This window comes from Zootoca vivipara, chromosome 14 (assembly GCF_965207765.1).
Source record: "Zootoca vivipara chromosome 14, rZooViv2.hap1.1, whole genome shotgun sequence".
NCBI lineage: Eukaryota > Metazoa > Chordata > Lepidosauria > Squamata > Lacertidae > Zootoca > Zootoca vivipara.
The window spans coordinates 39,750,206-39,771,056 of NC_142597.1; the positions used below are offsets into that span (position 1 = coordinate 39,750,206).

Below are 20,851 nucleotides of genomic sequence, written 5' to 3' on the forward strand. Positions count from 1 at the left end.
AAAAGAGCAAGAGTATTTTGTCCCCTGTGTGTGTGCGCACACGCACACCAGCCTCTCCCAGAATGCTTTGTGTAGGGTGAGCAGCTTTGCCTGGGTTTTATTGATGGGAGCGAACTTAAAACGCACACAGAGATACCAATCAATCAACAGCTTTAAGACAGGAAGCAGGGGAAAGTCAGGAGAGCTTAAGCAAGAACCTGGGGGCTTTAGCAAGGAGAAACCGGGGCGGTTTGAGAGAATAAAAATGGATAAGTTGAGGAAGGGGAGAGTTTTTCTGAGTGCTTGCGAATAAATCCACATGCTTTGCCTCCAGGTTGCAGGGGGGGAAACTCCTGCTTGGATTCCTGGGCGGCAGCTTTTAAAGGCAAAAGGAAGGGCAGAAATGCAGTTAGAAAGGAAAGGCTGGATTGCACCTCAGGATAGACTACCTCAAAGCCCTGGGAACGCAGGAAGGAAGCTGCCCTAATGCAGAGAGACTGTTGGTCCATCTAGCTCAGGGGTAGTCAACCTTTTTATACCTAGTGCATCTTTCTTGATGGTAAAATTTCCTTGCCGCCCAGCAGTGCTCGATGGAAGGAGGATTCAGCTTGTGCCGTAGAACCCCCTGCCCCCCACCTAGAATCCTGAAACGCCCACTAGTGGGTGGTAGGGACCAGGCTGACAACCCCTGGTCTAGCTCATTCCAAGGGCCACCATATTCCCCCTGGGTGGTGGGCAGGGCAGGAAGCAAAAGAGGGTGGGGGTGGTCTGGGGAGAATCCCGAAGGCCAGTCCAAGAGCCCTGGAGGGCCACACTGGGACTGAGACTCCCAATCTAGCTCTATATTGTCTGACATCGGAGTGGGGCGTGTGTCCTTCCAACCAGGGTGATGAGAGCTGTTGTCCCAACAACAGGGTTTCAAGCAAGAGCCTTTCCCAGCCCTGCCTGGGTATAGCAAGGCATGAACTCGGGACGTTTTACATGTCTGCCTTCTTACAGAGTGCCACTTGCGTTCATCTTCCTTCGCTTCAGTGTCGCCCTTGTAGAACTCAGCCAGGAGGAGGATGGGGGCAAAGCCAGAATTCTCTGGCTCTCCCTACTGTTGGGGCTCCTTGCCTTCTGCCCCACCAGTTTCTATGGGTAACCAGTCGCCACTGCTTTCTGAGCCGTCTTCCTGGGAAAGCAAGGCTTTCTGATCAGACAACTTACCCATCGCCTTGTTCAGATGGGCCAGTTCCTGCTGGTGGAGATGCTCTGTGTTTTGCAGAGGAAGAAGTCTCTTGTGTCGAGAGATTTTTTTTTGGGAGAGCTTCGCCTCGCCCTTTGGAGAGTCTTTGGCTCGGTCATTAATAGCCCCTCCTCTTTGTTACCGGACCGCCTGTCAACGTAACTCAGGGGCCTTGGCTTGGGTTTGTTTTGTGTTTTAATTACAGTCTATATAATTAGTTCTCAGCATGTTGAGGTAATAGAGAGCTGCTCCAGCAAGCTTCCAATTTCCTCATCTCATTAGGTTTTTAACGTGATTATTAGTATAATAACCAGCTATGATGATTTTTTTTTCTCGTGTAGCTTTCTGCATTCTCCAATTTGCAGGGTGTCTTGATTGGTTAATTTAGGCGAATTATTCTGATTGTCTTGATGATGGTTGGTTGATTAGAACACAGCGGGGGCATAATTCCTCCATCTAGGAAGGGAGATTTCTTTAAAAAAAAATTTTTTTGAGGGGGGAATTTTGGTAGCAAAACCCCGAGGATTTGCGTGTTAGTGCGCATGTGCACATTTAGTTATTATATTTGCCTGCAAATGTTAGATGGGAGGTCTTCCTTAGGCAAAAAATATTAAATTACATTAGCAATAGCATGTGCATGGGTGCTAGAAGGGAAAATTGGCAGCATTTGGAGAGTAAGGCAAGAGGGGTGGGCATTTTCGTTATCTTCCTAATCACTTCCTCCCCTCTCCCCCTTACCTTCCTCCTGGAAGCTGTACTGTAGTTTGTTAAGGGTACTGTGAGTTGCTAGGAGACTTTTTACAAACTACAACTCCCAGGATTCTTTGGGGCACGCCGTGGCTGTTGAAGTGGCATAAGAGTGCTTTAAATGTATGCCATGGATGCGGCCCATATCCTATGATTTTCCATGTCCTATCCTTTTAGGCCTCAACCAACTTTTGCAAATACAGGGGCATACCTAAGCTGCAAATGTCATATTCCTTGAATAACAGTTTTAACAGCCGTGGCTTCTCCTGAGGAATCATGGGAAATGGAGTTGGCCCAAGTGCAAAGAGAATTTTCTCTTGGAGATCCTTATGTCTTCCACACTCCACCAAACTGAGATTTCTAGGAATGACAAACCAGCTTTCGGCTGCAATGCTACTGTCAGTTTCACCTGGGAACAAGTTCTGTTGAACTCCACGGGAGTTGTAGTCCAAAACATTTGGAAAGCACCTGGTTGGGAAAGGCTATGTTAAACCATGGTTTAGTGTGAGATGAGAACACAGTCATTAAATAATACTCAGGCCTCTGTAAAATATTTGGCTTTCCTATTCCCTTCTTAAGATTCGTGTTTAAAATATAAAAGGTTTGGGGTTTTTTAAAGAAACGTTTATATCCCACCTTTCTATTGGAGAGCAATGTTCAAGGGCAGCTTAAAATCAGAAATTAAAGCAAAGGCAGTGTATTTTTAAAAAACTGGATGGCTTTTTAAATGGTGGCTTTTTTGGTGGGTGGTTTAAAGCCAGAAGATCATTCTTTTTAACAGTGGTGACTACAGTTAGAACACCCTTGCTATCTATAGGTGAGAGAGTAATGGCAGGTGATGTTTTCTGAGGCTAATTTCACTCTTTCTCTTTTTTTGCGACAGAGGGAATTCCCCAAATTTTTCACATTCCGGGCGAGAGATAAGGTAAGCACTAGCTAATTCACTGCTTCCGTCTTCTGAGTTGGAAATGGATTCATATCCTCAAAGCAACACTTTGCCCAAACACATAGCAAACCAACAACTTTCCAAAATATAGAAAGTGTGTGTGATACAGATACACATCAGTGTAATTATTTGTCTTTGTACTTCTAAGCTTAGCAACGTAATCTTTATACCATTTTTTAATACAGATTTGTAATTTACTTTCTATTATCTGCCTATGTTTATAAATTATATCCTGCCCACTCCTACAAATATATATATATGGTGGGGTTTCTACTCCCAGTTTGAAGAAGACAGAATCTACCGCCACTTGGAACCGGCATTGGCCTTCCAGCTGGAACTCAACCGAATGCGCAACTTTGACCTCACTGCCATTCCATGTGCCAACCACAAGATGCATCTCTACCTGGGCGCCGCAAAAGTGGAGGCGGGTGCTGAGGTTACGGACTACAGATTCTTTGTGCGGGCGATCATCCGGCACTCGGACTTGGTTACCAAGGTGGGCTTCACTGATTTATTAGCAAGACACACGACATGATGACGAGGGGCTGCGTGTGTTTATTTTAAGCTGCTGCCATTTACAAGCAACTCTCCATTTATGCGGGGGTTGCGTTCCAAGGCACCATGCGCTTAAGTGAAGTCACGTATATTGGGAACGCCATTGAAAAAGCATGCAAACACCCTCTAAACCTCTGGAAGCCCTTGAAAAACCTTTTAAAAACCAGCAGCACTTACTAGTCCACCAAACTCCACTCCCTCCAAACCTTGCTCAAACTCCAACTCTCCACTGGCCTGAAAGGTCAGTGTGAAGGCTCCTGGGATTACACTTGCAAAGGCTCATGGGATTGCTAGATGCCATTTTCGCATGCTTCTAGGGCAGTTTTTGCCTTTTTCTGTGCCCCTCCCAGGTTTCGTTTGCGATGAGCGGGTGCACAGTGACACGTGTTTTGAATCCACGTAAATGGGGAGTTGCCTGTATTACATTTTCTTTTTTGGTGTTCTGTCATGTCTCGTGTAAATCACCCTAAGATCTGCTTGTGGGCTTTCCATTGGGGGCATCTGTGAGAACCAGATGCTGTACTAGATGACCCTTTGGCTGGATCCAGCTGCAGGGCTTTCTTATGTAGGGTCTGTTAATATTTGTAACCATCACTAGCTACTAGGCCCTATGCCTGTGCTTTACCTCCACTGCAGCTGACTAGTAGCTGGGAATTGGAGAGGATGCTGCTGTGGTCAGGTCCTCCTGCTTTTGGACTCTTAAGATACCCACAATGGCTGTGCTCTGCTCCCACTGTCAGAGGGAGCAAGCTTCTGAATACCAGCTGCACAAAAACAAGGGAGGGGAGTGTGCTCTCGTGCTCAGGCCCTGCTTGCAAGCTCATGAGTGGTTACTACGAGAACAGGATGCTGGACTAGATGGGCCTTTGGCCAGATCCAGCAGGGTTCCACTTAACTTCTTGAAGACAAATACATGGAGGATTAAGGTGGCTGCTAGTTGCGAGGCTGTACTCTTCCTCTCCTGTCCCAGGGGCTGTGCCTCTGAACGCCATTTGCAATCGGGGAGAGTTGCTCTTTGTGCTCAAGCCCTGGCTTGCAAGTTTCCCATAGGGGCGTCTGGTTGGCCACTGGGAGGACAGGATGCTCGATCAGATGGGTCACTGGCCTGATCCAGCAGCAAAGCTCTTCTGTTCTCCTTAAATAACAGCTTGGTTTCTCTGCCTGCAGGAGGCATCCTTCGAATATCTACAGAACGAGGGGGAGCGCTTGCTTCTGGAAGCCATGGACGAGCTGGAGGTGGCTTTCAACAACACCAACGTGCGCACGGACTGCAACCACATCTTCCTCAACTTCGTCCCGACGGTCATTATGGACCCATCAAAGGTAAGCTGGTCCCTTGACACTGAGATGGAGATACAAATGGCTTTCCACCGTCCAGTTAAAAAACCCACGTTTTCATTCCCCAAGCATTTGGGGTGAATCAATGAGGTTGGTTTCTCTTTCGAGGCTGTTACGTTTGGGGTTTTTTTAATTACCTTTTAATGACTGTTTTAAGTCATGCATACGTATGTGTCAGGGGACCTTCCTATAGGGAAGCTCCCCCCCCCATCCTGCTGACCAGCACTTCGCCCAGTGAGAGCAGCAGCAGTGGGTCAGGTGGGAGGAATGAGGAAGTTAGCGGGACGGAGGAAGCAAGGCTCAGTGATGTGGGAGAGCCCTTTCGCCACCTTAACCAAGAGGCGGAGAGGAACAGGCAGCCCCTTCCGGCGCCCGAATTAAGGCACACCACCAAACGTAAGGCCCGGGGGGAGGCGTTTTTGGGTTTGGGTTTTTTTAAATTACCTTTTAATGACTGTTTTAAGTCATGCATACGTATGTCTCAGGGGACCTTCCTATAGGGAAGCTCCCCCCCCATCCTGCTGACCAGCACTTCGCCCAGTGAGAGCAGCAGCAGTGGGTCAGGTGGGAGGAATGAGGAAGTTAGCGGGACGGAGGAAGCAAGGCTCAGTGATGTGGGAGAGCCCTTTCGCCACCTTAACCAAGAGGCGGAGAGGAACAGGCAGCCCCTTCCGGCGCCCGAATTAAGGCACACCACCAAACGTAAGGCCCGGGGGGAGGCGTTTTGGGGTGCCCAAGCTCTTATGCTGGCCACGCAACAGGAAACGTCCACTCCTGGATTCTGCGAGTGACTAGGAGGCCATGTTTTCTGCTATCTGCACTGTAAATACTATGCACAATAAACCTTTAAAGACAAGTATGGACTTGGGCATCCTTACTCGAGAGTAGCCGCAACAACACCCTTACAGTATGTATTAATTTGATTTCATTCCTGCCCCACCCTTTTTCTCCAAGGAGCTCAAGTGGTCCTCTCCTTCCCCATTCTGTCCTCACAACAACCCTGAGTGGTAGGTTAGGCGGAGAGGCAGGGACTGGGCCCAAGGTCTCCCAGTGAGAGCTTCATGGCAGAGTGGGGATTTGAACCCAGCTGTCTCAAGTCCTAGACCGAAACCCTAACCGCTCTACAACCCTAGCTTTCAATATTGCATATTTTTGTGTTTTTGGTAGTCTGGAAACTGTTCTGGCCCTCCAGATGTTGCCATGGAGTCCAGAAAAATCCAGAGGGCCACAGGTTGCCCACCGCTGCTATAAAGTGATGGTGGAAACGCTTTGGAACGCTTAACACTGTCTTTGGACTTCTGGTCCTTGTTAACCCAATTTGCTGATGATATGGCCCCGTCTTTTCAGTATTTTTCAGTATTTTTGCATGAGGCACTATGGGGTTTTTTCTTGTCTCTTTTCAAGCGTTACAGGAAAATGTGGTTGTCTGTTCAGGATGGACTGAGAGACATTTGCTAGGTTTTAAGTTATGTGCTTGCGAAATATTTGAAATGGGCTAAATAAAGGAATATAAAGTGGGGGGGGGGTGATGAAGGGCGGTCTACAAAACTAGATAGCAGCTAAGATGAATAAATATTTTGTGGGAGGGTTATGTGTTTGGGACTTGACAGAGGTGGGGAAATCCATATTTGGCATTTAAGTGTTGTGCTGGGGTCTCATCTGTACTTACGTTTTAAGCAGTATCATACCACTTTAACTGCCATGGCTTTCCCCCCAAAGAATATTGGGGACTCTAATTTGTTAAGGATGCTGAGAATTGTTAGGAGACCCGATGCCCCTCAGAGCTACAGTTCTCAGAGTTGCTCAGAGGTCGATCCCTCTTCTTAGGGAACTCAGGAAATGGCAGATTCTCCTAACAACTCACAGCACCTCAAAGAAACTACAATTCCCATGGCTGTTTACAGCTGTATGGTACTGCTTTAAATATATAGTGCAGGTGGGGACTGGTCTAGGGTAGCCCAGAGCTGAAGTAGCAAGTCTGGCTCTTTGTACCACAGGCCGGCTATGGTTCCTCCTTCCCTCTGACCAGCCACACGACTGAGGGTGGGTCACCCCATGCCTTGGCTGCCACCCGCCTCCAGTTAGAAAAACTGGATTAGCAGCGTATTTGAGGCAAGAAACTTCTCTGACTGTTTGGCTTCTCAGGTGCCTCCAAGCGCCGCTGGGGTTTCCTTTTGCAGGAGCTGCGGGAAGAGTGTCCCCCAGAGGGGCTTTGGGAAAAGAGGCAGTTTGAGAGAGAACATTAAGACCTGCCTTCCGATTGCCTTGCTTTTAATATGCACTATTTACCAAACAGCAGTATATTAGAAAGTTTAATAAAACGGCAGAGGAACGGGCCTCCGAGCGGTAATTGCCTTGTTGATTTAAGGCGTCGTAGCTGCAGTGAAATGCAGGGGCGTAAATGCTGTTTTTTTAAAAAAGGAAATGTTTGCAGAGAATTTTGCTCTTAATGCTGCTGTCTGGTTTCTTGGAATATTAAGAAGATGGGGGTGAGGATTTTATAGGCTCAAAGAACTGGGAGGTACTCGAATCTAGTCATCTAGTCCCTGGGTGGTGCAATGTGCCATCTGAGGGCCATGTGCAACCCTCAAGGATGGGAGGTCTCTAGAACTTTGCGAGAACCTTGGACCTCCTTCCCAAAGCCTGGCACCTTGCTGAGCTGGCTTTGGGATGGCAGCGCAAGGGCTGGGGTGGCCCTCCAATTTTGGCCTCACTTCCTCCCCACTGTGCACTGTGTGCAGTCCTCAAGAACTGCTTGGAAGTACTCTTGGTATGATAAGTTGGGCCGTCCTGATCTAGCCTAGTCCATTGCTCAGTGCGAGATCCGCAGTGGAGGATGCAGCTGCGGCATCCCTAGCAGTCGTGGTCTGCTATTAAACACCTTCAGTGCATGGGCATACCCAGCGCAGGGCAGGGGGGGCAACTGCCCCCCAGAAGCAGGGCCGGCGCAGCCGTGGGCGAGAGTGGTGCTGCCAGCGGGGCTGGTGGGCGGAGGTGGAGAACAGCCCAGCGGAGCGTGAGTTTGGCGTTCCCACCCACCATGCCCTTCCTCCAGCTCCCCGCCGTGCCCTCCGGCAAGGCTAAGTGCGGCGGGGAACCAGAGAGCACGACGGGAAGCTGGAGGGTGCAGCGCGGCAGGCGGGAACGGCAAACTCGTGCTCCGCTGGGCTGTGCTCCGCCTCCGTCTCTGCCCACCAGCCCCGCCGGCAGCACCGCTCTCGCCCACGGCTGCGTGCTCCGCCGGGGTCCTGGCCATAGTGCACCGGGGGCAGCCCGGCGGACCAGAGCGAGCACCCCGGCTGCGTGCTGTCAGCGGAGCCCCGGCGCCTCCAACTGCAAAAAGCTTTGCGGCACCTAGGTGAGACCGGAGTCAGTTTCACCTGGGCTCTGTAGCCCCGTCCACGTTCCCACTTTGTGGCCCCTCCTGTGCCTTGGCCCCACCCCTTGCCCCCCCTAGTTTTGATCCTGGGTACGCCCCTGCTCCAGTGAGAAAGCCCACCGCACAGGAAGCTGTCATGTACTGAGGCCACTGGTCCATCTGCATTGTCTACAGGAGTGTTTCAACCTTGTTTCTTCTGCTGTTGCTGGACCACAGCTTCCATCACCCCCGGTCATTGGCTGAGCTGGCAGAGGGATCTGAAGGGTGATTGTAGTCAACAGTAGCTGGGGAGCCAAGGTTGAAACCTTCCCGGTCTACCCTGAATGGAGGCCGCTCTCCAGGGTTTCAGCCTGGGGACAGTCTCAGCCCCACCCAGAGATGCCAGGGATTGAATGCGAGACCTTCTGCATGCAAAGCAGATGCTCTGCGAACGAGTGCTTTACACAGGAGAGGAAATTCACGCAGTTTGTACCGGTTTCACCCACACTCTGCACTACTTGCAGTAACGGTTAACCTGGACCTCTCCACGACCATAGTCTTTTCTTGCCCCCATCATTCAGATCGAAGAGTCCGTACGGAGCATGGTGATGCGCTACGGCAGCCGCTTGTGGAAGCTCAGAGTCCTCCAGGCGGAGCTGAAGATCAACATTCGGTTGACGCCGACCGGCAAGGCGATTCCCATCCGGCTCTTCCTGACCAATGAGTCCGGTTATTATCTGGACATAAGCCTGTACAAAGAGGTGACGGACTCCAGAACGGCACAGGTGCGGCAACTTAAATTGTGCAGCTGTAGAATTACATTTGACCGGGGGCTGGGGGAGAGAGAGAGAGACAAATTCTCTTTGCTTATTATTGTTTGCCAAGTTCCAGCTTCGGTGTTTCAGCTGGTAATGAACAGAGATTCTACAAAACAGCTCCGTTGGTGCTGCTTGGGGAGTTGAGAGTTGTAGGAGACACCCCTGTTTCCCTCACAGAGCCACAATTCCCAGAGGGATTTGACTGTTAAACCATTGAAGCTCTCTGCAGGGAATAGGGATTCCCGATAACAGCTCTCAGCACTCAGGGGAAACTGCAGATTCTCTAGGGCAGCGGTTCTAAATCGGTGGCCCGCAGATCCCGGGGGTCTGTGTAACCCACCCAGGGCATCTGTTGCACTGCTGACATAACAGAAACTACCACAGAGACATCAACATTTTCAAAAGTAGGGGCCCCATGTCTTGGCTTTTGAAAAACAGCGGTGTGTGTGTTTGTGTGTGTGTGTGTGTGTGTGTGTGTGTGTGTGTGTCTACGGTACTTAGCTAATTGGGAACCACTGCTCTAGCAGGCACAATACTGCTTTAGATGTGTGGAGCAGATGGAGCCTAAAGGAGACACATCTATAGAATTCCCTGCCACATGGCCAACTGATAGCTGCCAGCTTGGATGACTTAAATCTGACATCAGCAATCGCAAGACAGAGAAACCAGTAGGAGAACACTTCAATCTCCCAGGACAATTCTATACAAGATCTCAAAGTAGCTGCCTTATTACAAAAGAATTTCAGAAATAGACTGGAAAGAGAAGTTGCTGAACTGCAACTTATTACCAAGCTTAAAACCATGGAGAGACCTGGTCTGAATAAAGACATTGGAGTCTTATCTCATTATACACGATAAAGCTATCTTTAGCCATCTCACCCCTTGCTTTTTCCTGTAAGACCCATTGCAGTCCTGTAAGACCAATTGCAGTCGTTAACAGTCGTCAACAGCTATCAGTCCGTCAATCATCCATTCCCACCACCCTTCTGAGTAATACCCCTCCCCACCCTCTCACTATATATAAGCGTCTGGTGACTTCTGTTTCAGTGTATCTGAAGAGGTGTGCATGCACATGGAAGCTCATACCAATGACAAACCTAGTTGGTCTCTAAGGTGCTGCTGGAAGGAAGTTGTGCTCAGGTCCTTCTTGCTTCCCAGAGGCATCTCTTTGGCCACTGTGAGAACAGGATGCTGGACGAAATGAGCCTTATGCTTATGCTCATATGTTATTAATAATAATAATAATAATAATAATAATAATAATAATAATAATAATAATAATTTATTTATACCCCGCCCATCTGGCTGGGTTTCCCCAGCCACTCTGGGCGGCTTCCAACAGAAGGATAAAATAATCGATTAAAGATTAAAAGCCTCTCTAAACAGGGCTGCCTTCAGATGTCTTCTAAAAATCTGGTAGCTGTTTTTTCTCTTTGGCATCTGATGGAAGGGCATTCCACAGGGCGGGCGCCACTACCGAGAAGGCCCTCTTCCTGGTTCCCTGCAACTTGGCTTCTCACAACGAGGGAACCGCCAGAAGGCCCTCGGTGCTGGACCTCAGTGTCCGGGCAGAACGATGGGGGTGGAGACGCTCCTTCAGGTATACTGGATCGAGGCCATTTAGGGCTTTAAAGGTCAGCACCAACACTGATGTCAGAAGTGGGCAGCCATGGAAATTCTCCCTGCAGTTTACAACCCTGCATGATCTGGGGGCGGGGAGGGGGATGCTGGGATATATTGGAAGTGTAGACCATTCCCCGTGGCACCCCCTAAATTGTGTTCCTCTTTCCTCGCAGAGGTACACCAAGCATTATATAGTTTTCACCGTATCCTTAAGGCGCCACTTCTTAGAATCATAGAGTTGGAAGAGACCACAAGGACCATCCAGTCCAACCTCCTGCCAAGCAGGAAACACCATCAAAGCATTCCTGACAGATGGCTGCCAAGCCTCTGCTTAAAGACCTCCAAAGAAGGAGACTCCACCACACTCCTTGGCAGCAAATTCCACTGTCGAACAGCTCTTACTGTCAGGAAGTTCTTCCTAATGTTTAGGTGGAATCGTCTTTCTTGTAGTTTGAATCCGTTGCTCCGTGTCCACTTCTCTAGAGCAGCAGAAAACAACCTTTCTCCCTCCTCTATATGGCATCCTTTAATATATTTGAACATGGCTATCATATCACCCCTTAACCTTCTCTTCTCCAGGCTAAACATGCCCAGCTCCATAAGCCGTTCCTCATAAGGCATCGTTTCCAGGCCTTTGACCTCTTAACCCTGGGCTTCTAAGATTCCTATCACCACTACGGTGTGATGTCTGTATAATTCTTTTATTTGATTGGTTCTCCATTTTATCCTCACAATAACCCTGTGAGGTAGTTGAAACAAAATGAAAAAAATTCCTTCCAGCAGCACCTTAGAGACCAACTAAGTTTGTCATTGGTATGAGCTTTCGTGTGCATGCACACTTCTTCATCTTAATCTACCTGTGAGGTAGGTTAGGCTGACAGATCACCCAGTGAGCTTTCATGGATTTGAACCAGGGTCCTAGTCACACACACTACCCAGGAGTCGACAAGGTTTACCTCACCTGGGCCGGTTCACTCCAGCGGAGATCCCTCCATGGGCCAGATCACGTGCACGCCCACGATTTCTGGTGTCTGCGCAGACACGATTTCCGGCTTCTGCGCCGACGCGATTTCCGGCACCGCGGAAGCGAGTCCCTGCGCTGCACTGTGCACTCACCAAACAGGGGGCTCGGTTTGGGGGTGGCTCGTGGGCTGGTTAAAACGACCCCCGTGGGCCGCTTGTGGCCCATGGGCCTTATGTCGCTGACCCCTGCTCTAACCCAGTGCACCATGCTGTCTGTCTGTATTAGTGCTTTGCCTAATTGCATTCTGCTCCATAACTGGAAAGTGACTGGTTTGGGGGCTTGTTGATAAATGGGCGCCAGTGTTATTATGAAGACTGAGCATGTGTGTGTATGGAGGGGTGGTTTGTGCAGCAGCGCACATTTCTGAGCCCAGGATCACTGCCTGGAGAATGCCAGCCTCAAGAAGCCACACATCCCATAGCCTTTCCTGTATGGTGGGATGTAACAACACAGCCATGGGGCCTTGTCTGATGCACTAACGTCAAATTGGCTTTAATTGTGGGTGTGTATCTCCTCGTCTAGATCATGTTCCAGGCTTACGGCGATAAGCAAGGGCCACTACATGGAATGTTGATCAACACTCCGTATGTGACGAAGGACCTGCTCCAGTCCAAGAGATTCCAGGCGCAGTCATTGGGGACGACGTACGTCTACGACATCCCTGAAATGTTCCGACAGGTAAGAATTGCCCACCTGGACTCGCTGCTAGAACACGAATCCTTGTATGAGTGGGAAACCACGGTTTCCTGTTGTGTCTGAACCAAGCAATGAAGAGTGGGTTTTTTTAATTTATTTTAAAAAATGTAATGAAAGCATCTTTTTATTTCTCTCTCCCTTCCCCAAAACACCTTTAGTCTTTAATTAAACTCTGGGAATCCATGAAAGACTTTGCGACCCTGCCTGCTCCTCCGCTGCCTTCCGACCTGCTGACATTCACAGAGCTGGTGCTGGACGACCAAGGCCAATTGGTGCATATGAACAGGCTGCCTGGAGGAAATGAGGCAAGTTCCAGCAGGCTGGCCGACTATGGCATGGGCAATATGGGTGGGGCTGGGGGGTGGCAGAATGAAACTCAGTGGCTCGCATCCTGAACAGGGAGCTCAATAGACCCTGCGGCATTTGCACTGATCTGACCTGCAAGGCAGCTCTCGGGATTTCTGAAATATTTGTGGGTTTTTGCTTGTTTGTTGTTTTTTGCCTAAGGCATTTCTTTCTCTCTTTTTTAAATAGTAATTTTAAATTGTTTTTTGCATGATGTAACAAAACAGAAAATAGGGCGGGGGGGGGGAAACCAAATTGCATTGGTATACACCAGGTTTCCTCAACCTCGGTCCTCCAGATGTTTTTGGCCTACAACTCCCATGATCCCTAGCTAGCAGGACCAGTGGTCAGGGATGATGGGAATTGTAGCCTCAAAACATCTGGAGGGCCGAGGTTGAGGAAGCCTGGTATACGTGATACTGTGAAACATCATTCAGGATAATCCCAGAAGGGCTGTGTGAGGAAAAAAAGGAATAAATGGAACAATTGCATTAAGCCAGGGGCCAGAAATGCTTAAGTATGATGTCTGCCCACAGGAGACGTTGGAAATCTGGAGGATGAATCCCACTGTCCATACAAGTGATCATTTGGAAGGGTGCCAAATTAAAGAGAAAGGGTTCATAGATTTCACCTCCTCTGTTCCATAACTTTCTCTGCCACCACTAGATTCCAAATTCAGCTAAACCCTGGGGACTCTATATACCCTTTCTCCCTCCGGTGCCACCCAGCAGATATCTTTATACCATACCTGTTGCATGATGCAACAATAGGTTTATCCCTGGAATCTGGAGGGATAATTTGCTGAACTATGGTGGAAATTTCCTGGAATATTGTTGTTGTTTAGTCGTTTAGTCGTGTCCGACTCTTCGTGACCCCATGGACCATAGCACGCCAGGCACTCCTGTCTTGCACTGCCTCCCGCAGTTTGGTCAAACTCATGTTCGTAGCTTCGAGAACACTGTCCAACCATCTTGTCCTCTGTCGTCCTCTTCTCCTAGTGCCCTCCATCTTTCCCAGCATCAGGGTCTTTTCCAAGGATTCTTCTCTTCTCATGAGGTGGCCAAAGTATTGGAGCCTCAGCTTCACGATCTGTCCTTCCAGGGAGCACTCAGGGCTGATTTCCTTAAGAATGGATAGGTTTGATCTTCTAGCAGTCCATGGGACTCTCAAGAGTCTCCTCCAGCACCATAATTCAAAAGCATCAATTCTTCGGCGATCAGCCTTCTTTATGGTCCAGCTCTCACTTCCATATATCACTACTGGGAAAACCATAGCTTTAACTATACGGACCTTTGTCGGCAAGGTGATGTCTCTGCTTTTTAAGATGCTGTCTAGGTTTGTCATTGCTTTTCTCCCAAGAAGCAGGCGTCTTTTAATTTCGTGACTGCTGTCACCATCTGCAGTGATCAAGGAGCCCAAGAAAGTAAAATCTCTCACTGCCTCCATTTCTTCCCCTTCTATTTGCCAGGAGGTGATGGGACCAGTGGCCATGATCTTGGTTTATACTTGAATATATACCTGGAATATACTTTCCACCAAAAACCATGCACAATCAGACATTCCCACCACATGTGGAAATAGCCCTCCCACCCTACCCCATTCCAGCAATCTGTAGAATTGCTTGCATTTCTAAGCGCTGTATAGAAAACAGGGACGACAGAACAGTAAGAATTTATCATAGAACCGAACACTTGGAACGCCTGGGTTTAGGGGAAGGGTCGTAGCCGAGTGGTGGAGATCCCCCTGCTTTGCACATGGAACACCCCAGCTTCGGTCGACAATGGCATCTCCAGGCAGGGTTTGGAAGGGCAAGCCTGGAGATCTGCTGCCAGTCAGTGTGGACAGTACTGGGCTAGATAGCTGTGATCTTGTTCACTCTTAAGGTATAGTCCTGTGTCCTTCTCTTGTTAGACGTGGACTAACATTTTGGGGAAGGGCTGTGACGCAGTGGCAGAGCGTCCTCCTTGCGTACAGAAGGTTCAGTCCCCAATGGTATCCCTGCATCCGAAATCCTGAACACCGGCTAAGATGGGACTGCTGGTGCGACTCGGTATAGGGCAACTTTATATAAATATCTGTCCCAGGATAATGGGTCTGTTGGGCAGTGTTGGGGTGGTTTTTGTTGTTGTTATTGTTCAGCAGAATTTTTTCAACTCTTCCCACCTGATTGGGGTTCAGGAAGGTTTAAGACGCCGGAAAACACGCCTTGCCGCTGCTAAATTGGAAGGAAGGGTTTTAAGAGACATCCTCCCAATGCCTCCGCGACCGAACCCTTTAAAAATGTTTTATATATTTTTCTCCTTGCAAGCGGGGACGGTGCTACAGTGCAGCAGGAAGGTCTCGGCATGTTTCTGCTCTCCCCCTCCCCACACCGGCCAGTCTCTCTCTCCCCCCCCTCCTCTTTCCTTTTCTTCTCTCATTTGGCATTTGGAGTGGTTGGAGGCCAGGGGAGAGTAGCCCAGATTCCCAAGGGACCGAGCTGTGCTCTGGCTGAAATTACTAGCGCAGAGGCTGCCTGGGCATGAACATGTACTGTTTACTCTGCCAGTATGAATACAAATAGTCTTATTATATGGGACCCTGTACCCAAAGCCCAACCGTTCAAGCTCGTGCGCTCTGTCTCTGTTACAAGCACACACACTCCTCTCTCTCTCTCTCTCTCTCTCCTGAAAGACTTTCTGTGTGCCTTGGGTGGTAGCTCCTTTCTCCTTTCCCGAAGTACCCACAAAAGTTTGTGGAATGGGGCATTAGGGGACAAGTCTCAGTGGGTAGAGCATCCCAGGTTCAGTCCCCAGCATCTTAGAACCATAGAATGGCACAGCTGGAAGGGTCCTCGAGGGTCATCCAACTCCCTGCAATGCAGTAATCTTTTGCCCAAAGTGGCACTCGAACGCACAACCCTGGAATTGAGAGTCTCCCGGTCTCCCACATATTTCCAAGCAGGGTCCTTTATTCACAGCCACGAGGACTGGAAGCTTACTTTATTTTTAGGGAAAGGGCCAGAGATCAGCATTAGAGCAGCTGCTTTGCATGCAGAAGGTCTCAGGTTCAGTCCTCTGCGACGGGAACGAGGTCTCTTCTGACAAACTCTCATCACCCTTTAACAAACTACTGCTGATCGTAGGATTATTCAGGGCAGCCATGATCGCTCAAAATGGTTTGATACTGCTTCAGAGGCGTAGTGCAGATGGAGCTTTACAGGGGCAGGGCTTTAAGTAAGGAGAAGAACCAGCTAGACTCAGGCCTGCCATTCTTGGCAGCAGTCACAGATTTAGTATAATGTTTTGTTGACCCTTAAGGATCCTCCTTCAAATTTGAAATCGGGAAACCACTGAAATGTCCCACTGTTACTGTTGCAGAATGAAATCCTCACCCTACACCCCCCCCCCAAAAAAATCACCATCCTGTTTACATTTTGGGGGCAGACTTCAGCCATATTTCATATGTGCAAACATTTCAGGGAGGTGGTGGTGGTGGTAGCAGAAGCCATGTTTCCCCCTGCCTTTTTTGTTTCTTTAACTTTGTTTATTGTTGACACAATAACTATAAGAGATCAAAGGTGTTTTACTTATCCTTTGGTCAAAGAGCCAGAATTAGATACTTGCCAAATAATATGTGAAATGGCATTCAGGGGCCATTTTGAATTGGTATTTTTTAATGGTGAATTGTGGAACATGAGAATAATATGATGCAATAATAGCACATCAGCGGCAGATGTATGCTGGCCCATCCACACATCATTGGCTTTACTAGTTGTTCTGCAACGATGTTAATGCATTATCGTTACCCGGAGGAACACCTGCACTGTAGCTCAGCAAAAGTAGGACAAACAACCTGGAACGTATGCAGTTTGAAAAAAATGCAGAATTTCAGCTGGAAGTTATGAGAAATGCAGCAGTTGAAAATGAAGCAACATGTCCGCCCCCAAACTTCTGCAGCGGGATCACATATAACTTCCCCGATACCATCATTAATAGAATTCACCACGAATGCATGAGAATGTCTGGAGGCGCCCCAAATGAAAAGATTTTGCTTACAATTATTTTGCCAAGGAACACCGTAGGGCAGGGCAGGAGCAGAGGACTAAAAATCAAGGTTGCCTACTGGTTGTAACTACTTTTTGGTTGATTAATCACCTGCTCTGCAGCCTATCAACCTGATCAATGAATCAATTCCATTGATTTAAGTATTATTGGAACTTCAATATACCAATTACCAAAGCTTCGATCAGGCGTCACTTGGTTAAAGAATCTCTGGCTTAGGGTTTTGTGTGTGTGTTGACAGACAGGTCCATCATTTCATTGGTCAGATCTTCAATTTAACCGACATGTAATGAAAACCTCGTTGTAGGTTTTGAGATGTTGAAATAAGATCTGAAGAAGAGTCCATAGCTTAGTGGGCAGAGGCGATGCTTAGCATTCCGGAGGTCCCAGGTTCATTCACAAGTATCTGCAGGTGAAAGGACCAGGTAGCAGGTGAAGCCGAGGGAGAATCTGGTCCAGCACTCTGTTCCCAAAAGTGACCAGATGAATTGGGATTTAGAACCTAAGAGGAGCCTGTTGGATGAGGCCAGTGGCCTGTCTAGTTTAGCATCCTGTTCCCTAAATGTTGTTTAGTCGTTTAGTCGTGTCTGACTCTTCGTGACCCCATGGACCAGCGCACACCAGGCACTCCTGTCTTCCACTGCCTCCCGCAGTTTGGTCAGACTCATGTTGGTAGCTTCGAGAACACTGTCCAACCATCTCGTCCTCTGTCGTCCCCTTCTCCTTGTGCCCTCCATCTTTCCCAACACCAGGGTCTTTTCCAGGGAGTCTTCTCTTCTCATGAGGTGGCCAAAATATTGGAGCCTCAGCTTCAGGATCTGTCCTTCCAGTGAGCACTCAGGGCTGATTTCCTTAAAAATGAAAATTGATCTTCTTGCAGTCCATGGGACTCTCAAGAGTCTCCTCCAGCACCACAATTCAAAAGCATCAATTCTTCGGCGATCAGCCTTCTTTATGGTCCAGCTCTCACTTCCATACATCACTACTGGGAAAACCATAGCTTTAACTATATGGACCTTTGTCGGCAAAGTTAAATCTATGGTTTTCCCAGTAGTGGTGTATGGAAGTGAGAGCTGGACCATAAAGAAGGCTGATCACCAAAGAATTGATGCTTTTGATGCCAATAGGAAGCCCATAAGCAGAACCTGAATCCCTAGCCTTCAGAGACACACTGTCTCCGACAGTGGAGGTAGGACTTTGGTCGCACCATGACCATTAGGCAGTGTTTAGCCTTGCCCTCCATGAATTTGTCTACTCTTCTTTTAAAATTTGGGGGTGCTTCTGGAGCCAGCTCTTGGGTAGCCTTTGTGGCTAGAAGTGCCTTTAACCAACTGTGGCTGGTTTGAAAGCTATGGCTGGACCAGGAAAGCCTTCCCACGGTAGTTTGTGTGTTGGTTGCTTCAAGACTGGGTTACAGCAATGTGCTTCATGTGGGGCTTCCACGGTGCTTTATTCAGAAGCTGCAGTTAGTGCAGAATGCTGCAGCACAATTGCTGACAGATGCGAGGCCTCATCAGCATAGAACCCCTGCGATCAGACATAGGCACCATCTTGCCAATTTGCTACCGGGCCAGGTTCAAGGTGTTGCTATTCGCATATAAAGCCCTTGGGGCCAGTTTACCTACGAGATCGCCTTACCTCACATGTGCCCACTTGACCTGCTTCGATCAGCGGAATTGGCCCTATCACAAATGCCACATAATACCCGTTCCACATTTACAAGAACTCGGTTGTTTGCTGTGGCAGCGCCTACACACTTTGGAACACCCTGCCTATTGAGACCAAGCAGGCAGCTTCGCTGTATTCTTTTCCAGTGCCTGCTACAAACATTCCTGTTCAGACCAGCCTACCCAGATGCTTAGAAAGTTGAGGTGATTTTTTAGTATTTTAACTTTTTGTATGTTTTAAACTAGGGCTGTGGAATTTTCTTGATTTTACTGTTTTATCTTTTTGTAAACTGCTTTGAGGTGTTTGTTCCTCTTTGTTGAATGGCTCATAGTTCTAGTAATATGAAAGCCTTTTCTCAAAATGAGGAAACCCCCAAAATTCCGGCCTTTCCTCATTAGGGGAGTTTCTCCAACCCCTTGATCATTTTGGCTGCTCTTTTTGGAAAGCCTTTCCAGGTTTACAATATCCTTTTGTGGGGTAAAGCAACCGGAACCATACATTGTGTTCTAAGTGTGTTCTCATCCAAACAGCTCAGGTTCCAGCCAAGTCTGGGAAATGACTCCCATGGCCTTACAGAGAGCATAGAAATCCCAACTTTAAAAACTCAAGAAAAACCAGCAATGTGAGAAAAACTGAGTGTTGTGGGTTTCTTGAATCAAGAGAATATATGTGTCTCCAAAGCAATAGTGAGTGTTAATTCAAACCTGGTTTGGATTCAAGTTCTATCCTGTCTGAGAATATATCTCTGCAGTTTATTTTCAGAGCACTAAGGGATAGCTGCGGAAAGTTTTCTTCTTATTCCCAGAGTGCGACCTTTCTGTTCTGCGGCTGTCACTTAGGGAACTTTGCAAATGGTTGTCAGTGAAGCTGTTTCCTGGTGGGATTAGCTACCGCTGGGCATGAGTTTTTCCTTTCTTTTTTGAGTCCTTCATATCCAATCGTGTTAAGCAAAAGCCTTGCAGGGCGGAGGGGTGGATGGTGTGTGTGTTGCACAACAATAGCTTGAATTCTCCAAGCGTGAGTGGCTAATCCGTTTGGGGGAGAGGAGGGGAGATATTTGGGCCATCAGTAATCTGAAGGACAAATGAAACCTGACGGGTGAAGGGGCTGTGCTTGGACGTGACCATCTCAAACTACTTTTGAAGCGGTTCTGTCGCCACTCCTGGACAGCTTTCTCCTCTGATAGCTATTTATTTATTCACAGCAGGCGTAGGGAATCTGTGGCTCCCCAGACACCATCTCCCATTACCCAAACAGGACAAAATCAAGGTTTTGGCACCAACCTATAAGGCCCTCTATCGCTCAGGTCCAGTTTACATGAGAGATCACCTTGCCCCAGCCATACCTAGCACATCCCTGCATTCTACAGTAGAGTTTCTCCTGCACGTTCCCCAAATATCAGAAACCTGCTCCACAGTGGCTCAAAGCAGAGCTTTTGCTGCGACTTCTTCTGTCCTGTGGATACAACACGCGTCCACTATCTGCACTTTCCAGGAACAATTGAAGGCCTTTCTGTTCCAACATGCTTCCCCACCTGGAGGAATGGATCTCTGCCATGGGTGTTTACTTTGAATTGCTTTCAGATTTACTGGATGTTATTTTCTGTGTTGTTTTTATGATACGTTTGTCAACTGATTTGATAACGCGTGTAAGAGGCATAGCTGCCAAGTTTTCCCTTTTCTCGCGAGGAAGCCTATTCAGCATAAGGGAAAATCCCTTTAAAAAAGGGATAACTTGGCAGCTATGGTAAGAGGCGACCCATGAATTAAGAGATGATAATCAGCCTCAGCCAAGCAGGACTCAGGAGTGTTGGGAGTTGTAGTGCAGAAACACCTGCAGGGCCTTATCCTTGAACCACAAGAATTAGCTGAAGCAAGCTGTGAACATTAAGTACTTCTGCCTTCTCTTTTCCACCTGTGGGAAGTAGGCCAGAAAGATTCCAATGCTGGTTTTAAATTCACCAGAGTTATCCACCAAGTCCAAACTTGGCAAGTTGTTGGTTTGTTTAAGCTATGGCGAGAGTGAGCAACCCATGAACTGAAACCATGGTTTCAGATCCGTGCTTGTTCTCATGAAATCATAGTTTAAACAAGCCAGAGTTTCCCCAAATTTTGTAACATTGAGGCCCACCATGGCTCGTTCTTGTCTGGATGTTAAGCTTACAAAAGCAAACAGTAAAACAAAAATGGCCCTTGTAAACAAAAACGTTTTTGCTGCTCCAAATATAAGAAGCAAGAGAGACAGACAGGTCTCCCTTGGGAGAATGTTCCTCACACTTTAGGGGTCACAACTGGGGAGCCCCTCTCTTTGCTGTCCACCTGCCACTCTTTTGATAGTGCAGGGACTTTTTCGCCCCTCTCCCACTCAACAGTCCATGCCACCGAGTATTCTCAGTCCTGATTGGACTGTTTGGGAGGTGTTCCCCAATTGCTCCATATATATATATATATATATATATATATATATATATATATATATATAAT

General features: G+C 48.1%; 1 protein-coding gene across 8 annotated transcripts in view; it reads left to right on the forward strand.

Annotated features, from left to right (window-relative positions):
- Positions 1–20,851, forward strand: part of ACACA (acetyl-CoA carboxylase alpha) — a 200,598-nt gene that overhangs the window by 100,022 nt on the left and 79,725 nt on the right. For all 8 annotated transcript variants that reach the window (XM_060268325.2, XM_060268324.2, XM_060268327.2 and 5 more), the window contains 6 exons: positions 2,838–2,879; positions 3,181–3,396; positions 4,623–4,778; positions 8,733–8,936; positions 12,139–12,294; positions 12,471–12,617. In XM_060268325.2, the coding sequence (XP_060124308.1) occupies positions 2,838–2,879; positions 3,181–3,396; positions 4,623–4,778; positions 8,733–8,936; positions 12,139–12,294; positions 12,471–12,617 (921 nt within the window). The remainder of the gene's footprint in view (positions 1–2,837; positions 2,880–3,180; positions 3,397–4,622; positions 4,779–8,732; positions 8,937–12,138; positions 12,295–12,470; positions 12,618–20,851) is intronic.